The sequence below is a fragment of the Pithys albifrons genome, chromosome 3 (genome assembly GCF_047495875.1).
Source record: "Pithys albifrons albifrons isolate INPA30051 chromosome 3, PitAlb_v1, whole genome shotgun sequence".
NCBI lineage: Eukaryota > Metazoa > Chordata > Aves > Passeriformes > Thamnophilidae > Pithys > Pithys albifrons.
This window is the reverse complement of record NC_092460.1, coordinates 33,658,955-33,676,384: the sequence shown is the minus strand read 5'-3', so window position 1 is coordinate 33,676,384 and position 17,430 is coordinate 33,658,955. Positions and strand designations below refer to the sequence as shown.

Below are 17,430 nucleotides of genomic sequence, written 5' to 3'. Positions count from 1 at the left end.
ATTGGTACTGCAGTCTTCTAATTTTCTCTTCTTTTTTCCTGAATATTTCAGTCACCAGAACAGGGAGAATTGTGCAAGAATACTGCTTGTCATTATGTATTCATCCAGGGAGGGGAACAGGTTCTTGTTTTCATAGTCAAGGAGAAAAGCCTTGCATACTTGACCCACTCAAAGCTTTCCAACACAGATGGTGAGCTGAAAGCTCACCCAAGAGTGTAAATCTCCCCTTAAAAAGAAAGATTTTTCAAGATTCTTCAATCACACCTTGTTTGGGCTTGGGTTTGGCACTGTGCATAGGTACCCGTGCCTGCCTTTGTGTGTTTATTATAGACACATAAACCAATGACAGATAAAGCTATTACAGATTTATTTTGTCCAAACATAAGTTATTTTTAACCAGTTTTAGTATGTTGATTGACAATACTCATTCATAGCTTACCATGTGGGTGCAAATTCAAAGATCAGAGTTATGTATTCTTCAAACTTCCAAAATTTCTGATTAAGATCAATCAAATTGCTGGACGGATTATGTATATGACTAAGAAAGGAAGTGAAAATGTTAAAATCTAAGTAACAAGGGTTTATTAGCAGAAAATGTGCTCTTTCTTAAGATTTGACAGCATTGTTTGTTTAATTATGTATGATAGTTCAAAACATACAAGTAAATTATATTTAGTATATTTTGTAAAAACAGTAATGTCATAGTAAGAGGAGGTATCACTGCAGAAGGCACCTATAAAAATTTGCTAGGAAGAGAGGTGAAACTGCCAGGATTTTTGTTGTATTGAATTTGCATCTTACGAAGGAAAAATATAACAAATGACATTTATGTATAAATATTGTATGTGGAACTGCATGTACAGATATTATGCATCAAAATTTCACTTTTTGTGGCCCTGATCCTGCAAAGACTTTTGCGTTTACCTAACTTCACCCACTATTTACAGATCTTTTCACATGAGGGGGTTGTAATCTGCCTGCCCAGATCTGACTGTAGGATTGCAACAAGTGAACTAGCACAGCAGAAGAGGAACTGTGCTGGAATAGAGCAGTTTCTTGGCAATTTTGCAGCAACTGACTTTAATTTCTACGTTTCTGTCCATCTGTCTGCCTCAAAATACGTGTGAGTTCCTACACTGCAGATCCCTTCACAGCGTGTAAAGCAAATGTCAGGATTTGTTTCAAGACCGTTTTCAACTTTTCTATTTGTAAAGAAAAACTGATTCTGCAGCAGGAAAAGGAGCTGGGGCAGGTTTTTTAAGCCGCTAGGATTTCAGCAGGTCTGTGATTAGTGGACTCCACAATTAGACTAACTGCTGTGATTTTCTTTGTGTGCCAGTGTCTCTGAGATAGAATTTGAAAGAAGAAGCACATCTGGGCATCTTCCAGTAGAACTTCTTTGCTTTACCCTGAATTCTTAACATGGTTCAACACAGGCCCAATCTGTGTTTCCATCTTAGCAGCGTTAGTAGGTGTGCAGTGTTTTGGCAATCTCCACATGTTTATCACTGTGTCATTCAGTTCAAAATCTAGGAGGAAATCTGTGTGGAAAGTTGGTGTCACTTTTTCTAGCCACATTCTTTGCCAGAAAAAGCTTGGAATAATTTCTCTGTGGGAGGCAAGGCTGCTGACCAGGATTCTGGCTGCAGAGGTTTTCTGCCCTGTGTAATACAGAGCCCTGCCACAGATCCCTATGTACAGACACTGCCTCAGTATGACATACAAAGAGCTGTGCAGAAATTTCAGTCCAAATCCTGGAAGCCATCTAGTCATGCTAATATGGTGCTGTGCCTAAGCTAATAACAACGTCATTAGACTGCTTCCCATTCCAGGACTAGCTGGGGGATCTCTGCATGTTACATGTTGTAAACATCATGAAAAATGATGGGTTTGACCTCAAATCAGTGCTTGTTAAGAAAAGGATGTCCATTGCTCATCTTCAGAACAAAGACATCATTGTTTACAAGTTACTTATCTTTAGATGTCAGGTCAGGCTGTACCAGCCCTTTTCTCCAGAATCTCAAACTGCAGCATGGAATAAAGATTCAAAGAGCAATGAGGGAAATAGTGTCAATGATCAGAAGGGGCCTTTCTAGAGGGAATGAAACTGTTTTCTTTCCTGGGAAGGGATAACTGCGCTCTCTATATTGAGAGTCTTGGGGGTACAGTGAGCTAAGACCAGCCTGAGTAATAGCATGAGCTAAGTACAGTATAAGTAACCATAAAAATGAAGAACAAGAGCAAGTCAAGTATGAGATACGACATTATGAACCCATTACATTGAGAAACTATTCAAACTTCTTTTCCAATGGGAAAATCGATTATTTTCCAATAAAGTTTTCCTTCCAGGCCACATGTTTCACAGCTTGGACTGTTCCTGTTATTTGAAATATATCTTAGCCTGAGGCACTTCTCTGTTTCATGGGAAAATAAAATAGGGCAACTGATTCAAGAAGTTTTACTTTCTGCTCCCATATTTATGTCCTTTAAGAAATATTAGTTTATAACTTTCAGGAGGTATTTGAAAACAATTGTAATGTCTTCATTATATACGTAGCTCAGATATCCACATTAACATAGGCAGAAAACAAGGCTGCCAGCAATGAAGCCATAGTGCAGCTCTGCAGAGAGGTGTGCCTGTATCCCAGTGCCCTTTCCTTCATGACACACACTAAATTCTTTCAGTTGGGCCTGGCAGCATTCCCCAGGACTTGATCTTGGAGTTAAAACGCTACTGAGACATACAGGATAGTTTATAGCTTTTAGAGGCATTGGGTTAGGGACTATGCAGGCTCCTGTACCTGGCTGCATAGCATTTAAGATCACTTCATATTCTACTTCTCACAAATGTGGAAGCCAGAAAGATGCGGTGTTTGTCATGAACAGTTAAGCTGTGGACATGTTCACATCCCGAGTTCATGCCTTGGTCTGGCCATGATGGATCACGGTGACTAGGTGGCAGCACAGGAGTGATGCCTCCTCTCAACAGGAGGGGAAAACAAGCCCATGGCCAAGGAAAAGTGTGGGGATGTAGTAGAACAGACTATATCTAAGGGTTCTTTGGCCATTCCTCCAAAATGAACTACCTTGTTTTCTAAAACAAAGTGTCAGGGATTGCCCAGTGTGACGATAATGGTTTTACTTCCCACCTGAAAGGCATTATAATGTATAGATAAGTTTCAATAAAATATTGAATCAAAACTTCCAGTGCTATCTCTCTTTGCCTCTTGGCCATAGCCAAAGGGTTTACCAGTAAAATACAAACAGGACCTGACCCCTGTCTAGAAGCTCTGACAGATTCCCAGCCCCAAGCAATATGACCGTAGGTATCTTATCCTGGCTGACCTACTTGTTTCTATGCCTTTCAGTGTTTGGGGATGAGTAGAATCTCATTTTTTTGATTTTTTTTTTCTTGGTGACAGGATCTCGCTGGAAAGCTATGACAAACCTAGAGAAGCAGCCATACTATGAGGAGCAGGCCCGACTCAGCAAACAGCACCTGGAGAAATACCCAGACTACAAATACAAGCCGAGGCCGAAGCGTACCTGCCTTGTAGATGGCAAAAAGCTACGCATTGGCGAGTACAAGGCTATCATGCGCAACAGACGCCAGGAGATGAGGCAGTATTTTAATGTTGGGTATGGGACCTTTAAAAACTACTGCTCTTTTCATAAAAAAAATAAATAAATAAAAATCAGGGAGAATTCTTAATTCATTGTGGTAAATGTTATAGTTTATTGGCAAGAATATCACATATTGCTAACAGAAAGTGAAGTTTATGCTTTATAACAGTGTGTTCCAGGAGGAAGTTAGGCAGTTAGGGATCTTTTTGTTGGCTCTGCTCTATGCTCATCTTAAAGCCTCAGCCAATTGTCTCATTTCCACTCTGATCATGAAAAAAACAAACCTTAAGATTTTCCAATGAAACCTAAGCCTTCTTAATAAAGCCTTATAACTATGACTTTATTATGACACCTAAGAGAATATATCTGAATGAATCTATGTTGGTGGCTCTTGATCCAAAAGCCAAAAATGCAAGTTTGCATTCAGTGTGATCTGTGACAAGTAGTTTGCAAAAGGACTGCTGAACACACTGAGCTTGAGCTGGAATATCAGGTGTTCATTGTGACAGCATTTCTTATACTAGGAAGTGTCTTCTAGCAGTAAGCTAAATGCTTTGTGTTGAGCATAAATTTTAAGAAGACCGGTTCTGATAAACATCTAATAGATCAGCTTGATATGATTAGGTTAATATCTGCCTAGAAGACTAGGCTGTATTTTGCTTCTGCAGAGAAGGCAACCTCCCTTGGTTTTGATTCAAAAAGATCAAAAATAATCGGAAGTAATAAAATATTCCCTAATATTTCTGTATTCACTTCAGAAAATTAAAAGCTGCCCAGTGGTTTTAAGAATAGCAAAAGCAGCAACATGAGCGACTCTCAGAAATGATGGAATTTGTGTTCTGTTCGTCTGAATTTTAAATCCTTTTAATTTTAACTGAGTGGCATATCTCTCTAGTTAATGGCTAGAAGTAGCAATAAAGGAGAGAATATCTGTCCAGCAACTGTTAAGTGTCATCAGACTGTGTTTAAAACAGCTACAGTGTGCATTGTTATAATAAGCTGCTCAGCAGAGAAATTTGAGCTGCTTAACCCTGTGGTGCTGGCAGGTCCAGTGATCCCAATGGTAAGCACTGAAACAAACACAGGGAAGTCAGCCAACATTTGGCATCAAGAGATTAAAAAAAGAGGAGGGGGCCTTCTGGAAAAAGAATAGGTGGCAATAGAGCCCCCAAAATACTGCTTATCTGGTTAACATGCATGCCTCATCATGGGGAAAAAAATTAACCTTGTAACATTCTGCATACTGTTTAGCTTTCCAGACAAGTCTGACATTGAAATCAAGACATTTCTGGAGATAATTTGCACAGGGGCATTAGAGCACAGAACCTGGGGTGAAATCTTTAAAGGAAGCTAGTAACAAAGTGGCTGATGGCTGCAGTAGGGCAGTATGTGATGCCAGCAGTCACAGCACTACAGTTGCGTTCCTGGTTTTAGCTCCCCATCTGTTGCATTCCCCAGTACAGATCATTTAGGGCTAAACTTCTAAACACCAGTCCAGCTCCTGCTTAGGCACCACAATAAGTGATTTGGTTTACAAGAGCTGTGGCTATGCCAGTTGCTGGGCCATGCTGAAGGCATCACGATGGGAAGGATTGGGCATTTTTTAATGCTTTCCTATGTCAGTGCCTTCATCTTCAGTGGTAGCATGGCAAGCTCACCTCAATGGACTGCTGAGAGCCCTTACACATTAGTATATGAGGACTGCTGCAAGAACTTCTGGGCTGGACATCCTACAGAGGTGGAAAAATACCATTCTTTAATTATTTAATATTTGAAAAGCACTCTGAAAAGCACCATTTAGGTGCAAAGTGTTTCTATTGTTAAATATTAAAAGCAATTTAAGTGTGCTGAATCTTGTTACAGAAATGCTGACTCTAGAAAACAAAAGCCTTCCTATTGAATTAAGAATAAAATGCAAATTAGATCCGTTCCCTACTTTAAGAGCTGTATCTTCAGCTGAGACAACCTCGACTTGTTTCAGAAACGCAGAAATAAGGACTGTGTGGAGGGAGGCCTCACTCAAATAGCAGGCAGGAAGTATCTGAAAATGCAGCAGCAATTCCAAACAAATGTAAAGCTGTTTGGCAGAGGAAAGTCTTTCAGGATCACTGTACTGTGCGAGGCTTACTGTACAGCCAGGGCACAGGCAGGCAGGGAAACAGGGGAGGGTTTCATTCTTAATTAAGAATGTTCATCTCAAGAGACTCTGCCCTGTCTCCTGTGGCAAGGCTTTTCAGTGCAGATGGACACACCGCTGATGACATTACAATGTGCAGCATGTACTGAAGAGTATTACTGCAATGGAATTACTTCATGCAGCAAGGAAACAAAAGGGGCATGAATTTTAAAGCTCTAGGCTTGTTGGGACTCTGAAGCTTCTCAGGGAAACAAACACTAGTATAACACAGCCAGTGTTCTTGATGCAAAGGGAATTTCTGTGGCCTGGAATAATTCTTCTTTCATTACTGCAGACAGGTTTCCAAGGCTTAGACACCGTATAAAGGCATCCTGTAGAGGATTTTCTCAAATGCTTATGTTGCTTGCTTGCTTTTTATTTATTTTTAAATAATGCCTGCTTCCGTTTTAAGTCTGCCTTTTCCCATTTTTATCCACCTTCCTTCAAAGAGCCTGCTTTTCACAAGGGCTGCTCCCAGTGGAAACTATCACCTTCCAGTGGGAGGCCTTTAGTGATCAACTTATAAACCCATGCTGGTCCCAGAAACTTTAGTGTTCCTCTGCCTGATAACAGGCAGGTCTCTGAGTGAATGTGGAGTAAGCATTGCCTCTTTGGAGAGGCCTGCCTTGGTTTCTCCTCATCCCCTGGAATTTTTATAAAGCACCTCCCCATTCCCGTGCAACTGGCCTAGTCCTTGCTGCATTTCTGCTGTTGGCAATGTGTTGCTTTTATGCCTAGTCCTACCAGCAGATTGGATTATTCAAAAGGAAGATTTTCTAAATATATGGGTTTTAAGTTGGACTGCAGTTGCAAGAATGTTTTATTTTTGTCTGACATCTCATGGGACACCCTGTTGACCCAAAAAAGAATTTTGCCTCACAAGCAGGCAAGCTGAGGCTAGTGCAGGTGCAGCTAGATGTTTAAAGAGATTGGGTTTTCTTATCAATGTAGTTCGTTTGGGCTTGATGTTCATTTCTGGAGCATCAGTTGGTGAGTCTGGAATATTGGTATATAGGTTGTCTTTCATGGGCAATCCAGGGACTTCTCTACATGCCCAAGAATATATGCTACAGGCTTGCAAATTGCTGTTGAACTTGCCATCCCTTTACTCATTCCGGTATTCAAACGTCCTTTTACTTTTCCTCCCTGACAGGCAACAAGCACAGATTCCCCTTGCCACCGCGGGCGTAGTTTACCCAGGAGCCATTGCCATGGCAGGAATGCCTTCCCCACATCTGCCCTCGGAGCACTCGAGCGTGTCCAGCAGCCCGGAGCCCGGCATGCCCGTCATCCAGAGCACTTACGGCATCAAAGGCGAGGAGCCACATATCAAGGAGGAGATGCAGACCGAAGACGTCAATGGAGAAATCTACGATGAATACGATGAGGAAGAGGATGACCCCGATGCGGACTATGGCAGTGACAGTGAAAACCACATTGCGGGGCAAGCCAACTGATTGGGGTCCAAGTATCTTGTGACCTACAGGACTTCAAGGAGAAAAGAAAAAATAAATAAAGCCCCATCTGGTTTATCCTTGCCAGTGGCCAAGCACATTAACTTTCTCATACACTGACTGTTACTTTAACTGTTAGTCTTAACTAGTTGGGACATCAGCTGACTAATAGACATCAGCCTGCATCAGAAGAAAAAAGGCTCAGAAGAAAGGAAACAAAGACAACGACAATGACAACAACAGAATGATATAAGCTATGGGTAAAATAATGCCAGTAATTCAGCTGCTATACCCAAGCACTGAAGTCTTACCCGTCGACCTTTTATTATTATTATTTTTTTTTCAAATAAACTTTATGGCTGTTTGTTCTACAATGTTCTAGAAATTCTCACTCAGGTACACAGTGCCAACAAGTGGCTTGTGAATGTGTTTTGTTGTTTTGTGCTACAGTTTAAAGAGAAATAATTTTTTTTTGGTAATGCACCTGACAGGAAAAGAAAAAAGATAAATTTCCTTTTAACCCCCTCTGTCTCCTCCTACTACTCCTTCTCCCTGTCAAATCTGGGTCAGATCTGTGTGTGTGTGCGCGCGTGTGTGTTGTGTGCCTGTGCGCGTGGCTGGCAAGGAAGGAAGTGGGGAGTCTGTTTCTGTTAACCCCAACAAGCAATTATTTCCTTTCAAGAGAGGACTTCTCTTCATCAGTTGCACACCATACTGAGTCTTTGAGCAAGTGCCAAATTTGTACTAAAGCGCTGAACTAGTCCAACTTGCTTTTTTTAGGTTGGTCTCGTTTTGTTTTTCTTTTGCTTTTTCTTTGCTTCCTGCTCTGTCTTAAGTTAGGGCAGTGTTATATCTTAGACAATCCCTTTAAGAACCTGATTTACCAGCAGCTGGTGAGATTAGACATATAGTTTTGGTTTTGGTTTTGCTTTTTAAAGGAAACTGTAGGTGCCATTCTCAGGTGAAAAAAAAAAGAGAGAGAGAGAGACATGAGAAATTTAGAGAAAAAATATTTTATGGGCTTGGATTTTCCTGTGTGCGTGTTTATGGTACTAATAAGAATAATCTTGGACTATCGTGAGCAAAAAGCATGTTCCAGAATGAAGTTATGCACCCTCCAAATGACTTGGTCTGTGAGGAGCCTTTGCTTTTGGTTTACACTTCAAGTGGTAGCATAAACAACATAGAAAAGGCTTGTCCAGAATTCGGTTTGTTCTGTACAGGACAGAGCAACTAGAAATGTTACCTCCTCGCTGAGCTTAATTAGGTAACCACCAACCATGTCGAGTTTTGATGAACTCATACCTTTAGGGTGGCGGAGTACTGATCTCTGATTCAAAAGGCAATTTTTTTTTAACTTGACTTTTTTCTCCTTTGCATTGGCACAAATCCTTTTTTATCAGTGGGATGTTTTGTGTAGGAAGGAAGACTAATAGCTATGAAGAGATTTCCATATTCAAAGTGGGCATGTAAGAACCCAAACCTTTTGTGGTGCTGAGTTTCCCCAGATGCTGCCTCTCACAAACAAAAAACTACTCTCCTGTGGCAAAATATTTTTAGAGTTGTTCTACAGCACTTAGATGTGTTGCTTGTGTAATTTTGCCTTCCTTGGACAGCAACAACATGGTGAGGAAGGTGGAATTACAAAAGCTGAATCCTGAGCAGAAATTTGCATTTCTGATAATGTAACTGAATGTTGTGCTTTATTTCAGAAAAAGAAAAAAAGTAAATATAAATTAATTAGAGTTTCTTTTCATCTCCTCACTATAATACTCCTGTAGAAGGAGAGCACCCAGGTTTATGTAGCAAGACAGAAGCATTAGATCTAAACTGACCAATCAACCACCAATGCTACTCCAAATTCCAGACAGCAGCTATCCCAGAGCTGCTCTGTTGCCTGTAAAGGAAAGTCTTAGGATTGTACTGAGGCAAAAGCCTTCCTCTGAATCGTTTTTCTAACCGAGGATGCCAATTTTATATCTGTGTTACATCCTGGTAACTTCCTACTCCCAGAGAAAGATCCATTGCTGTTGTCACCACCTCTAACTTGTAAAATGAGCCCAGCATAGCTTAGTGGCAGTGAGGTCACAGCCCAAGCATTCACCAGAACCCTGGTCAGCAGTATTTGGCAATGCTGCTTTTAAAAACAGCCCTTTAATGAGGCAAATTTAGCCCTTGCTGCAGTCAGCCAGGTGCAGGATGAAAGGGGCAGGTAGGACAAGAGACTGGGAAGGGAGGGGAATGTGTTTCTTTGCCTCTTGAAATCCCACTTGAAGTGTAACTTGACCTCTGCAGACCTTGTGCAAAGCAAACAAGCAAATGCCATTGAAAACTTAAGACAATACTCAAATGAGTGGTTTGGACGTGATAGTTTTACCCTGCAACATCTGTTTTATTTTTCTCCTGTTTGCCCTGTTCTGATTTCCACCTATGCCTCGAAAAATTCTTTTCTATTTTCTCTCTCTCAGATTTGCTCTGAAATTATGCTTGGAGTAGCTGATCATATCCTCCATGTCAGAGAGGGTTCCTTTTGTTTGTGTTTTATGACTGTATTGGTCTTTTTTTTTTTCAGTTGAACTGCCTCTTCTTGCTAGTGTTGTAATGGTAATTATAATAATAATAATAATGGTCAGCTGTTCCCAGATTAGTAAATTATGTATAATTTATTTTACACCCCCGCCCTTTTTTTAACTTTATTTTATTCTGTTCTAATTTGGCAGTGCAGCAAATGAAGTTGTTAGGCTATTTAAAATGGATACCCCTCCCCACCTTGCCTTTTTATATATATATAAATATATATATATACATATGAAAACAAATCGCTTCTTCTTCTGCTCACACCATTTCTCTTTCTTTTATTTTAATTTTGGCCCCAGCCATGTCGACTTCTGATGTTTATTATGATGGAGTGAATTAATGGGAGTGTTGTTTTCAATCTTAATTAACTTCTGCTCTCTCATCACTCATTTTAGTTATTTAATACACCAGTCATCTAGAGCCAATTTTTTTAAGCACTCTGTTTGGATAAGAAGGAAAAAAATAGACAATTGTTTTTATATCATTATTATGTACAATGTGAAAACAGATATTTGCTCCTTTTTTTAAAAAAAAAAAACTTTTAAATTTGTTCCCTGTCTTTGTGAACAAATTACTTCTGACTCTTGTGGGTTCACCTCACATTTGCTGGATGCTTGATTTCCACCACATTATAGAGACTCTCTGGTTTAGTTGTGTCACTTGTGGGCTACCAGAATACTTTGTTTTAGCTCCAGGTAGGTGCCACTGCGGCAGGTGTGATTGGAGCAAGTCAGACACGTGGGCTGGAAAGTTGGCCTCGGGGAGGACAAGGGGAAGAAGGCCCTTTGACTTCAGTGGGGCCAAGTTTCAGCCCTGAACTCTGGGCTGCCCTGTGGGAGCCGCTCTTGGAGACAGCCCAGGGTCCGTGGGCAGGGTGGCTCCCACACTGCAGGAGCTGGGGTAGCAGCACCCAGCTTGGCTCTTGGGGATGGATGGTACGATGGAGCACCCTCTGCTTTGCTCACCGCCTTGGCCTGGGCTGGGGCTCAGCGGAATGCTGATTTGGTTACCGCGCACATTTCCATCTGAGACACTACGCTGGGGCTCGCCCAGGCTTTGCAAATGGGTGGCTTTAGCAAACTGTCCACCTCCTGCATTCGGATGTTGAAAACCGATGCAGAAATGTTAAAAAAAAAAAAAAGGCCAAAAGAGTAAAAAAAAAAAAAGGCTCTGGGGTTCCAAACCAGCAAAATACTTAATGCCTGTGCTAATGTTTTCCTGTGTCCAAGGATGAACACCTGTATATCCTTTGGCAGTAGAAGACCAGATTTGAAAACGAGGCCCTGTTTGTCCCTCTTTAATTTCTTAAGGGGGAAAAAAAAAAAAACCAAAACCAGACAAAGCAAAACATGTATTTATAAAAAGATCATCTTGTCTTGTTTCTTTTTTTTTTCCTGGGCTCTGTGCCCTGGAGCATGTAGAAAAACCAGGTTAGAAGAGAATAGGATCGTATTAACCTTAAAAGCGCATCAAGGCCCTAATGCCGAGGCAGGCTCTGTTCCTCTCTTCCCTGGGAACCTGGCGAGCGAGGATGCTTCTGGGGAGCTGCCTGGTGTGGGCTGTACAGGCCACCCCCTTCTAAACAGGGGGAGCCCCTGGCACTGTGCGTCTCACGAGCTTACAAAGGAACACCGCCAGCAGTGGGGAAAGGGGGAAAAGAAATGAGAAAAAAACTGAGGCACTTGCTTCTGAGCTCAATTAAATAACACAGAGTATATCCTTTTTCAATTTATTCATGCCTTATATTAGTAAAATAGGATTTTTAAGTGCATTTAACATCTTTATTTAACCGTTCCGCTATATTAATCAGGCCCCCAGAAAAGAACACTAGCTATTATTATAGCATTTAATTAGTTTTGTAACCAAATCCTCTTATTACGAATGCATATGGAAGAAATTCTTTCTTCGAAGACATTATTTCAAAGATTTGGTTACTGCAGTAGACTCTCTTTAATTAAATCATTTTTTAGAAAGTAAATTGTCTTTAACCTTTTTACAGCACATTTTCAGAGCTTTTTCTTTTTAATCCAAAGAGATGAGCTGTTATTGTCCCCGAAGAAGCCTCTGACATCACGTTTGTAACATCAAAAATAATTATACTCTGTGGAAACGTAGACCTTAGCAAGAATTCATCTGCTAGAATGAATGGCAACTATATGGTATCTCGTATGTTTGAAGGGCATGATGTATCGGATAGGAAGTTTTTTATCTGCCCACTTCTTGGTAGAACCATACCTTCCATTTTGCAAAGAATTGTGTGTAATTCACTAGATGTGGATTCAAGTGTATCCTCAATTCACAGGGCATGGGCTGGCTGTTTAGCTTGGTTTATATTTACAGTTTTTCAACTTTATCTTAACTTGTCAGTTTCCCAGATTGAAGAACATGTCAAGTTCGTTTTTTCTACTGACTGATTTCTCTACTCCCCAGTGTTTTTTGTCACTGGTTTGCTGAAACAGTATTTATATAGCTCCATTGGCTCTAAAGCTCTTACTCCTTCTAACATTTTGGATTTTACAAGTGAAATGAAAATAGAAAAGAAATAGAGACAATCAAATGCCTGGAGCTTAAAACAAAGTATGTGCAACCTACCATCTCACTTGAAATTTAATAAAAGAAATAATTATGTAAATATAACATAGAGTTATAGATTTATATTTTGTTCATAACACATAGTGTAATATAAGTTGTATATTTTCATGTTTTGGTTTTATGTTATCATTCATGCCACAATAAATGAAAAAAAACAGGAGTTGATGTACTCTTTAAAAAAATACAATGTGGGTTGCCACCGTCCTGGGTTTTTGTTTTTGTTTTTTTGTTTCTTTGCATTCCCCTTTTTCAGTATTATTGCCCTGCAAGGCACCAATAAAACAGCAAATGTGTTCTTTACCTATCCTGTGGTCTGTTTCGTACTTATTATAGCAAAGGGTGTGCTAGCTAATTTTCTTGTCAGGAGAACAAAACAGCTGGGCTCAAGCAGTAGAAAATGTGATTTAGATTCAGCTTACCAGCCTGATCCAAAATTCAAGGTTTTCATCAAATCGCAAGAAAAAAAATCACCCTGTCTTTCAAATATTAGCATTAAAATAGAAGGAAAAGTTGGTCCCTGAACAACATGATACAGCGCAATTTCCAGTTGTCAGGAGAATAAATGGGGATAGCTGAATCCAGAGGTTTGGCCCGTGCCCACCTTCCCAAGCTATGTTCACTTTCTACAAGCTTATCTGTTCAGAGACCAAAGCAAGTTCAGGGAAATACCCAATTATAAACGCCAATGGCACAAAGCTATGAAAAAAATAGCTCTGCTCATAGTTAGTCAAAATGTCCCAACATGCTGCCTAAACAGTTCATGAAGTTTTGACAGCAGCATATGGCACAAAGTGGGATGAAATGAATTTGTACCTGTTTTTGACAGTAAGTTATTCTGATGGGTGCTTACTCTCAAGTGCCTACGGCTTGACAGATGCCATTCTATGGTTCCAGATTTCCTAAAGGGAAAAGGCAATATTTGGGAAAGCAGGAGGTAGCTGGTTGAGGTCCTACGAACCTACCCACACTTCTCTTGCGTGCCAGGTTGTCCTCTGCACTCTTCGTGGAAGCAGCGTGGTCCCTGAAACACCAGCAAACCACAGGTTTATTCTGACATCTTCCTGGTACAGTCTGTAGCACACCTGTATAGCACCTGTGCAGTGGAAATGGGCCTGAGCAGAACCATATAGTGTGAGAGGCCAAGAAAAGTCCATATCATAACCCCTTAACATCCCTTTTTCTGTTACTGTCAGCAACATTTGATGAAGGGAGCACCTGGCTCATGCTGACCTGGCACACACTGACCTCCTGGTCCTGAGCGTCACTGAACAGATGGGGCTTTCTTGCCACCATGCACTGAGGTGGAGTGTCATAAAATTTCTTTCTCTTCCTTTTTTTCTTTGTGGCTGGGCTGGTACCTAACAGAAGCAATAACATTCCCTAAAGTGTCTTGGAGAACCTGAGAAAAGCTAAGCTGAAGATGCATCTAAACTTTAGTATGTACTGAAGTTAAAAAAAAAAAAAGTTTTCTAGAGTCTATAAGTGATATGGTCTAGACTTGTGAGTGGTAGCAATTCTTTCCCTAGACAAATTGTGGGGGGTTTTTGGGTTTGGGAACTCTTGTTTGTTTGAGTTTTGGGGGTTTTTTGGTTGTTTTTTTTTTTTTTTTTTAAAAATGCCAGAGCATTTCAGCAATTGCCTGTAGCAGGAAGGAAGAAAATGAGGGCAATTATGACATTAATCTATTTAAAAAAGGAAGATGTGTGACAATTAGCGCATTCCTACCAAGAAAGTAACATACAGAGCTATATGTGTGTAGGAAAGTGAAAAGACCCCCCACAGAAGCCATGAAAGGTCATGGAAAGCATATGTACTTCATGAGGAAGCACAGTGTTCTGACTTGGGCACCAGTGAGAAAGAGTGCACGGGAGCTTGTCAATAAGCATTAGTTAATAAATATTCAGCAATACTGTAGAAAAGCAATGTAGGAGAAGAGCAGACAGCGTCTGTCAGGTCAACCAGTTGAAAGCATATCCTGTAAAGGTACAGAAAATCTCATGCACATATTTATCAAAGTAATCTATGCCTAAGACCTGTGGGCACAAGATAGTCAGAGTAGCTTATTTCTGTCTCTGGGATGCTTATGTTCATGACTGTTGGTGTTTCTGTAGCACTGATGGCCATACACTGAAATCAGATGTTGCTAGCAAGCTGATGACAAGGGCAGGAAAGAGAAAATTACATCGCAGCATCCTTGGCTAATTTGGGAAGGCTGGTGGTGTCAGCAGCTCTGGGAGCATCAGCTGTGCCTCAGCTGCACAACCTTCCTGCTAACACTGCTACACAAGGCAGAGGGGTGGCAGCCTGTCTTTGCCACTCTGGGATGGATTTGCAAGGCTGGCACTGTGAAGTTTCAGTGAGTGTTTTTCTCCTTTAAGTAAATTTGAGCTAAAAGCTAGTGCAAAGAAAATCCTACAGATGCCCAGGTATGATCTCTAAGAGTTGCTCTCCAGTTTCTAGTCACATGAACTTTGTGGACATTATTATGGTCTTGGTCTTACAGTGTGGATCAGATGGGACACAGGTCCCCACTCCCCACACACATGCACAGACACCTACTTACCCACCCTCTCCCATGTTATGCCATGTCTGGCCTGGCCACTGGGAAATCCTGCCCTTGGGAGCTGGCACTCTGTATCCAGCACTCTGAGAGATTAGCCAGTGCTTAGTGGTTTGGGGGCCATGGGGGGCTTGGGTAGTTTCATCTGCTGGCAAACCAGCCTTCTCAGAGCACAGCAGGTGTCATGGGGCTGAGGAAGTGGGGACAGAACTCAGTGCTCAGCTAGAGTCCTCCTCCATCACAGACCAGATTCAGCTCAGAGCACTGTATGGCCAGAGAACTCGGCTGTCACACCACAGCAGCACTGTGTGAAGGGAATGCAACAGCAGAACAAAGGGCAGTAATTCCTGACTCACTAACTTTGTCAAAGCAGACTGCTTGGCATGAGTTTAAGAATGTATTGATTATGGGTTTGGTTCTTTGCAGATTTACACCAATTTACCTTTTAGGATGCTTTTAAACTTGCTGACGGAGGCAGAATGGAAAGTTACTTTGACCAAAAATCAAGCATGCCCATCACTCCATGCCTGTGATGGCCAAGTCACTCAGAAGAGGTATCGTCACACCAAGATACACCTCTTCAAAAAACCTAAAATACTTTAAACAGGCAGCCTTTCAGTAGATCTGGGTCTTAATGGCAGTAAAATGGTACATACATAATTGAAAATCTAATTAAAAGCATGAATTTAAGGTTTAGTTAAAACTCTCCCAGCCCTGTATGGCAATTCAACCTGCAGTTTGAATGGCATTTTGAGATAGGTTGGACATATTTAAAGTCCTGACTATATGTTTAGTCTTAGTTAATGATGTCAGGAAGGAGGAAGGAGGACTGGTGTATCACAAATAATGTAAACTGCGTGTGTAGGTGCAGTTGTAGCCATATGAAGGACCACTTATGGTGCAAATTATCGCCCCTAGAAAATGCCAATTTCAGGTAGCTGTGCCGCTGTACCAGGGACTGCGGTGGGTGTCAGCAGCACTGATGGAGCTGTACAGTTCTGAGTGTGTGTACATGAAGACAGGGGCTCACACTAAGCCCTGAAAAGCCCCTCCTATCCTCCCGCAAGAGCACCCCCACATAGGGATTTGTGTCGGTTTAACTTCACGTTATCAGCGCAACTTTCACAGGCAGTGAATGCCTAACCCACCAAGGATAAATCAATGCATCCCGTTGTATTTAACAGAGATATGACTTAAATACAGTAAGTAAATCAAAGTAATTATTTAAAATTAAAATGATTTAAGAGACTTAGTCTGGGAGAATGGCCTGGTGGTTAGAGAAGCAGCTGAGACACGGGACTTCGTCAGGCTATTCCTGACTCTGTCAGAGACTTGCTCTACAACTTCAGGAAAATTACTCAGCCCATCTCTAAGACTGCTATAATAATACCTACTTCAAAGGGGTGTTATGAGGCTTAATTCATTAATGCCTGCAAAGCACTTTGAGATCTTTGGATTAAAGGCACTACAGCAGTGCAAAGTATTATTAGCTACAGGAAAAAGCTCTCAGACAAGCATGGCATTAAATGTCTGCAGTTTAAAAAAAAATAGGAAGAAAAAAACCTCAAAGATGAGCAAATTGTAGGTGGTTTGGTTTTGGTGTTTTTTTCCACAGCCAGGTTCCATTAGCCTGATCGGTAGTTTGCTAAACCTCAGCAGTGGTACAGCTCAGGGCCCAGTTTTGTTGTCATTCCTAGAGCTCCCATATTGCAAATGTAACTGTTTGGATTTGGGGCTTCTTTTCATTAAAATCCTGATTTTGTGCCTCAAAAGCATATTCTACTTCCCCCTAAGGATATATTTACCCACTGAATTACACAAGAAGAAGAAGAAGAAGAAGAAGAAGAAGAAGAAGAAGAAGAAGAAGAAGAAGAAGAAGAAGAAGAAGAAGAAGAAGAAGAAGAAAATAATTCTACCTTGTATTGACTACTTAGATTTTTTTTTAGTTCAGTTTGAGCATTTACTTTCCCAATGAAAAATCTCTTCCACCTGATTTAAAAGAGCTAAGATTTTCATTATTGATAATTATTTTGAATTCAGAGGGATTCAAACCGCACAAATCAGGGTCTTTTTTATTACCTCCTACAGAGTTGATGCACCCACTGTAAGCACAATTGCAAATGTGCAAATTGTGATGGACAGTCAGAAACGGATGAGATGGAGGGATTTTTTTAATGACTGCCTTGCTCCTAAGTATTAATTTATTTCTGATGTTAAGTTTTTAAAGCACACAGCTAAAAGGAGCAGTCTGTAGGTTCAGATTTAAATCTTGTCTGATCTTCCCTTTCCCTGATGCCTGTGACAGCACCACTGACTTGGGGTTCATTGGAGCCCAACAGGACAGGGGTGAGCAGGATTTCTCCCACCAAACCAGGCAGGAGAGGTGAGGATACAAGAAACATTCCCAAAACAATCTGCTGAAGAACAATCTTAAAGCTCTCACATTT

At 40.9% G+C, this 17,430-nt stretch overlaps 1 protein-coding gene across 10 annotated transcripts in view; it reads left to right on the top strand.

Moving 5' to 3' along the window:
* SOX5 (SRY-box transcription factor 5) overlaps nt 1–12,727 on the top strand; it is a 296,501-nt gene extending 283,774 nt beyond the window's left edge. For all 10 annotated transcript variants that reach the window (XM_071551297.1, XM_071551303.1, XM_071551302.1 and 7 more), the window contains 2 exons: nt 3,423–3,639; nt 6,954–12,727. In XM_071551297.1, coding sequence (XP_071407398.1) covers nt 3,423–3,639; nt 6,954–7,257 — 521 coding nt within the window. In that variant the 3' untranslated portion in view covers nt 7,258–12,727. The remainder of the gene's footprint in view (nt 1–3,422; nt 3,640–6,953) is intronic.
* The last annotated feature ends 4,703 nt before the right edge of the window (nt 12,728–17,430 follow it).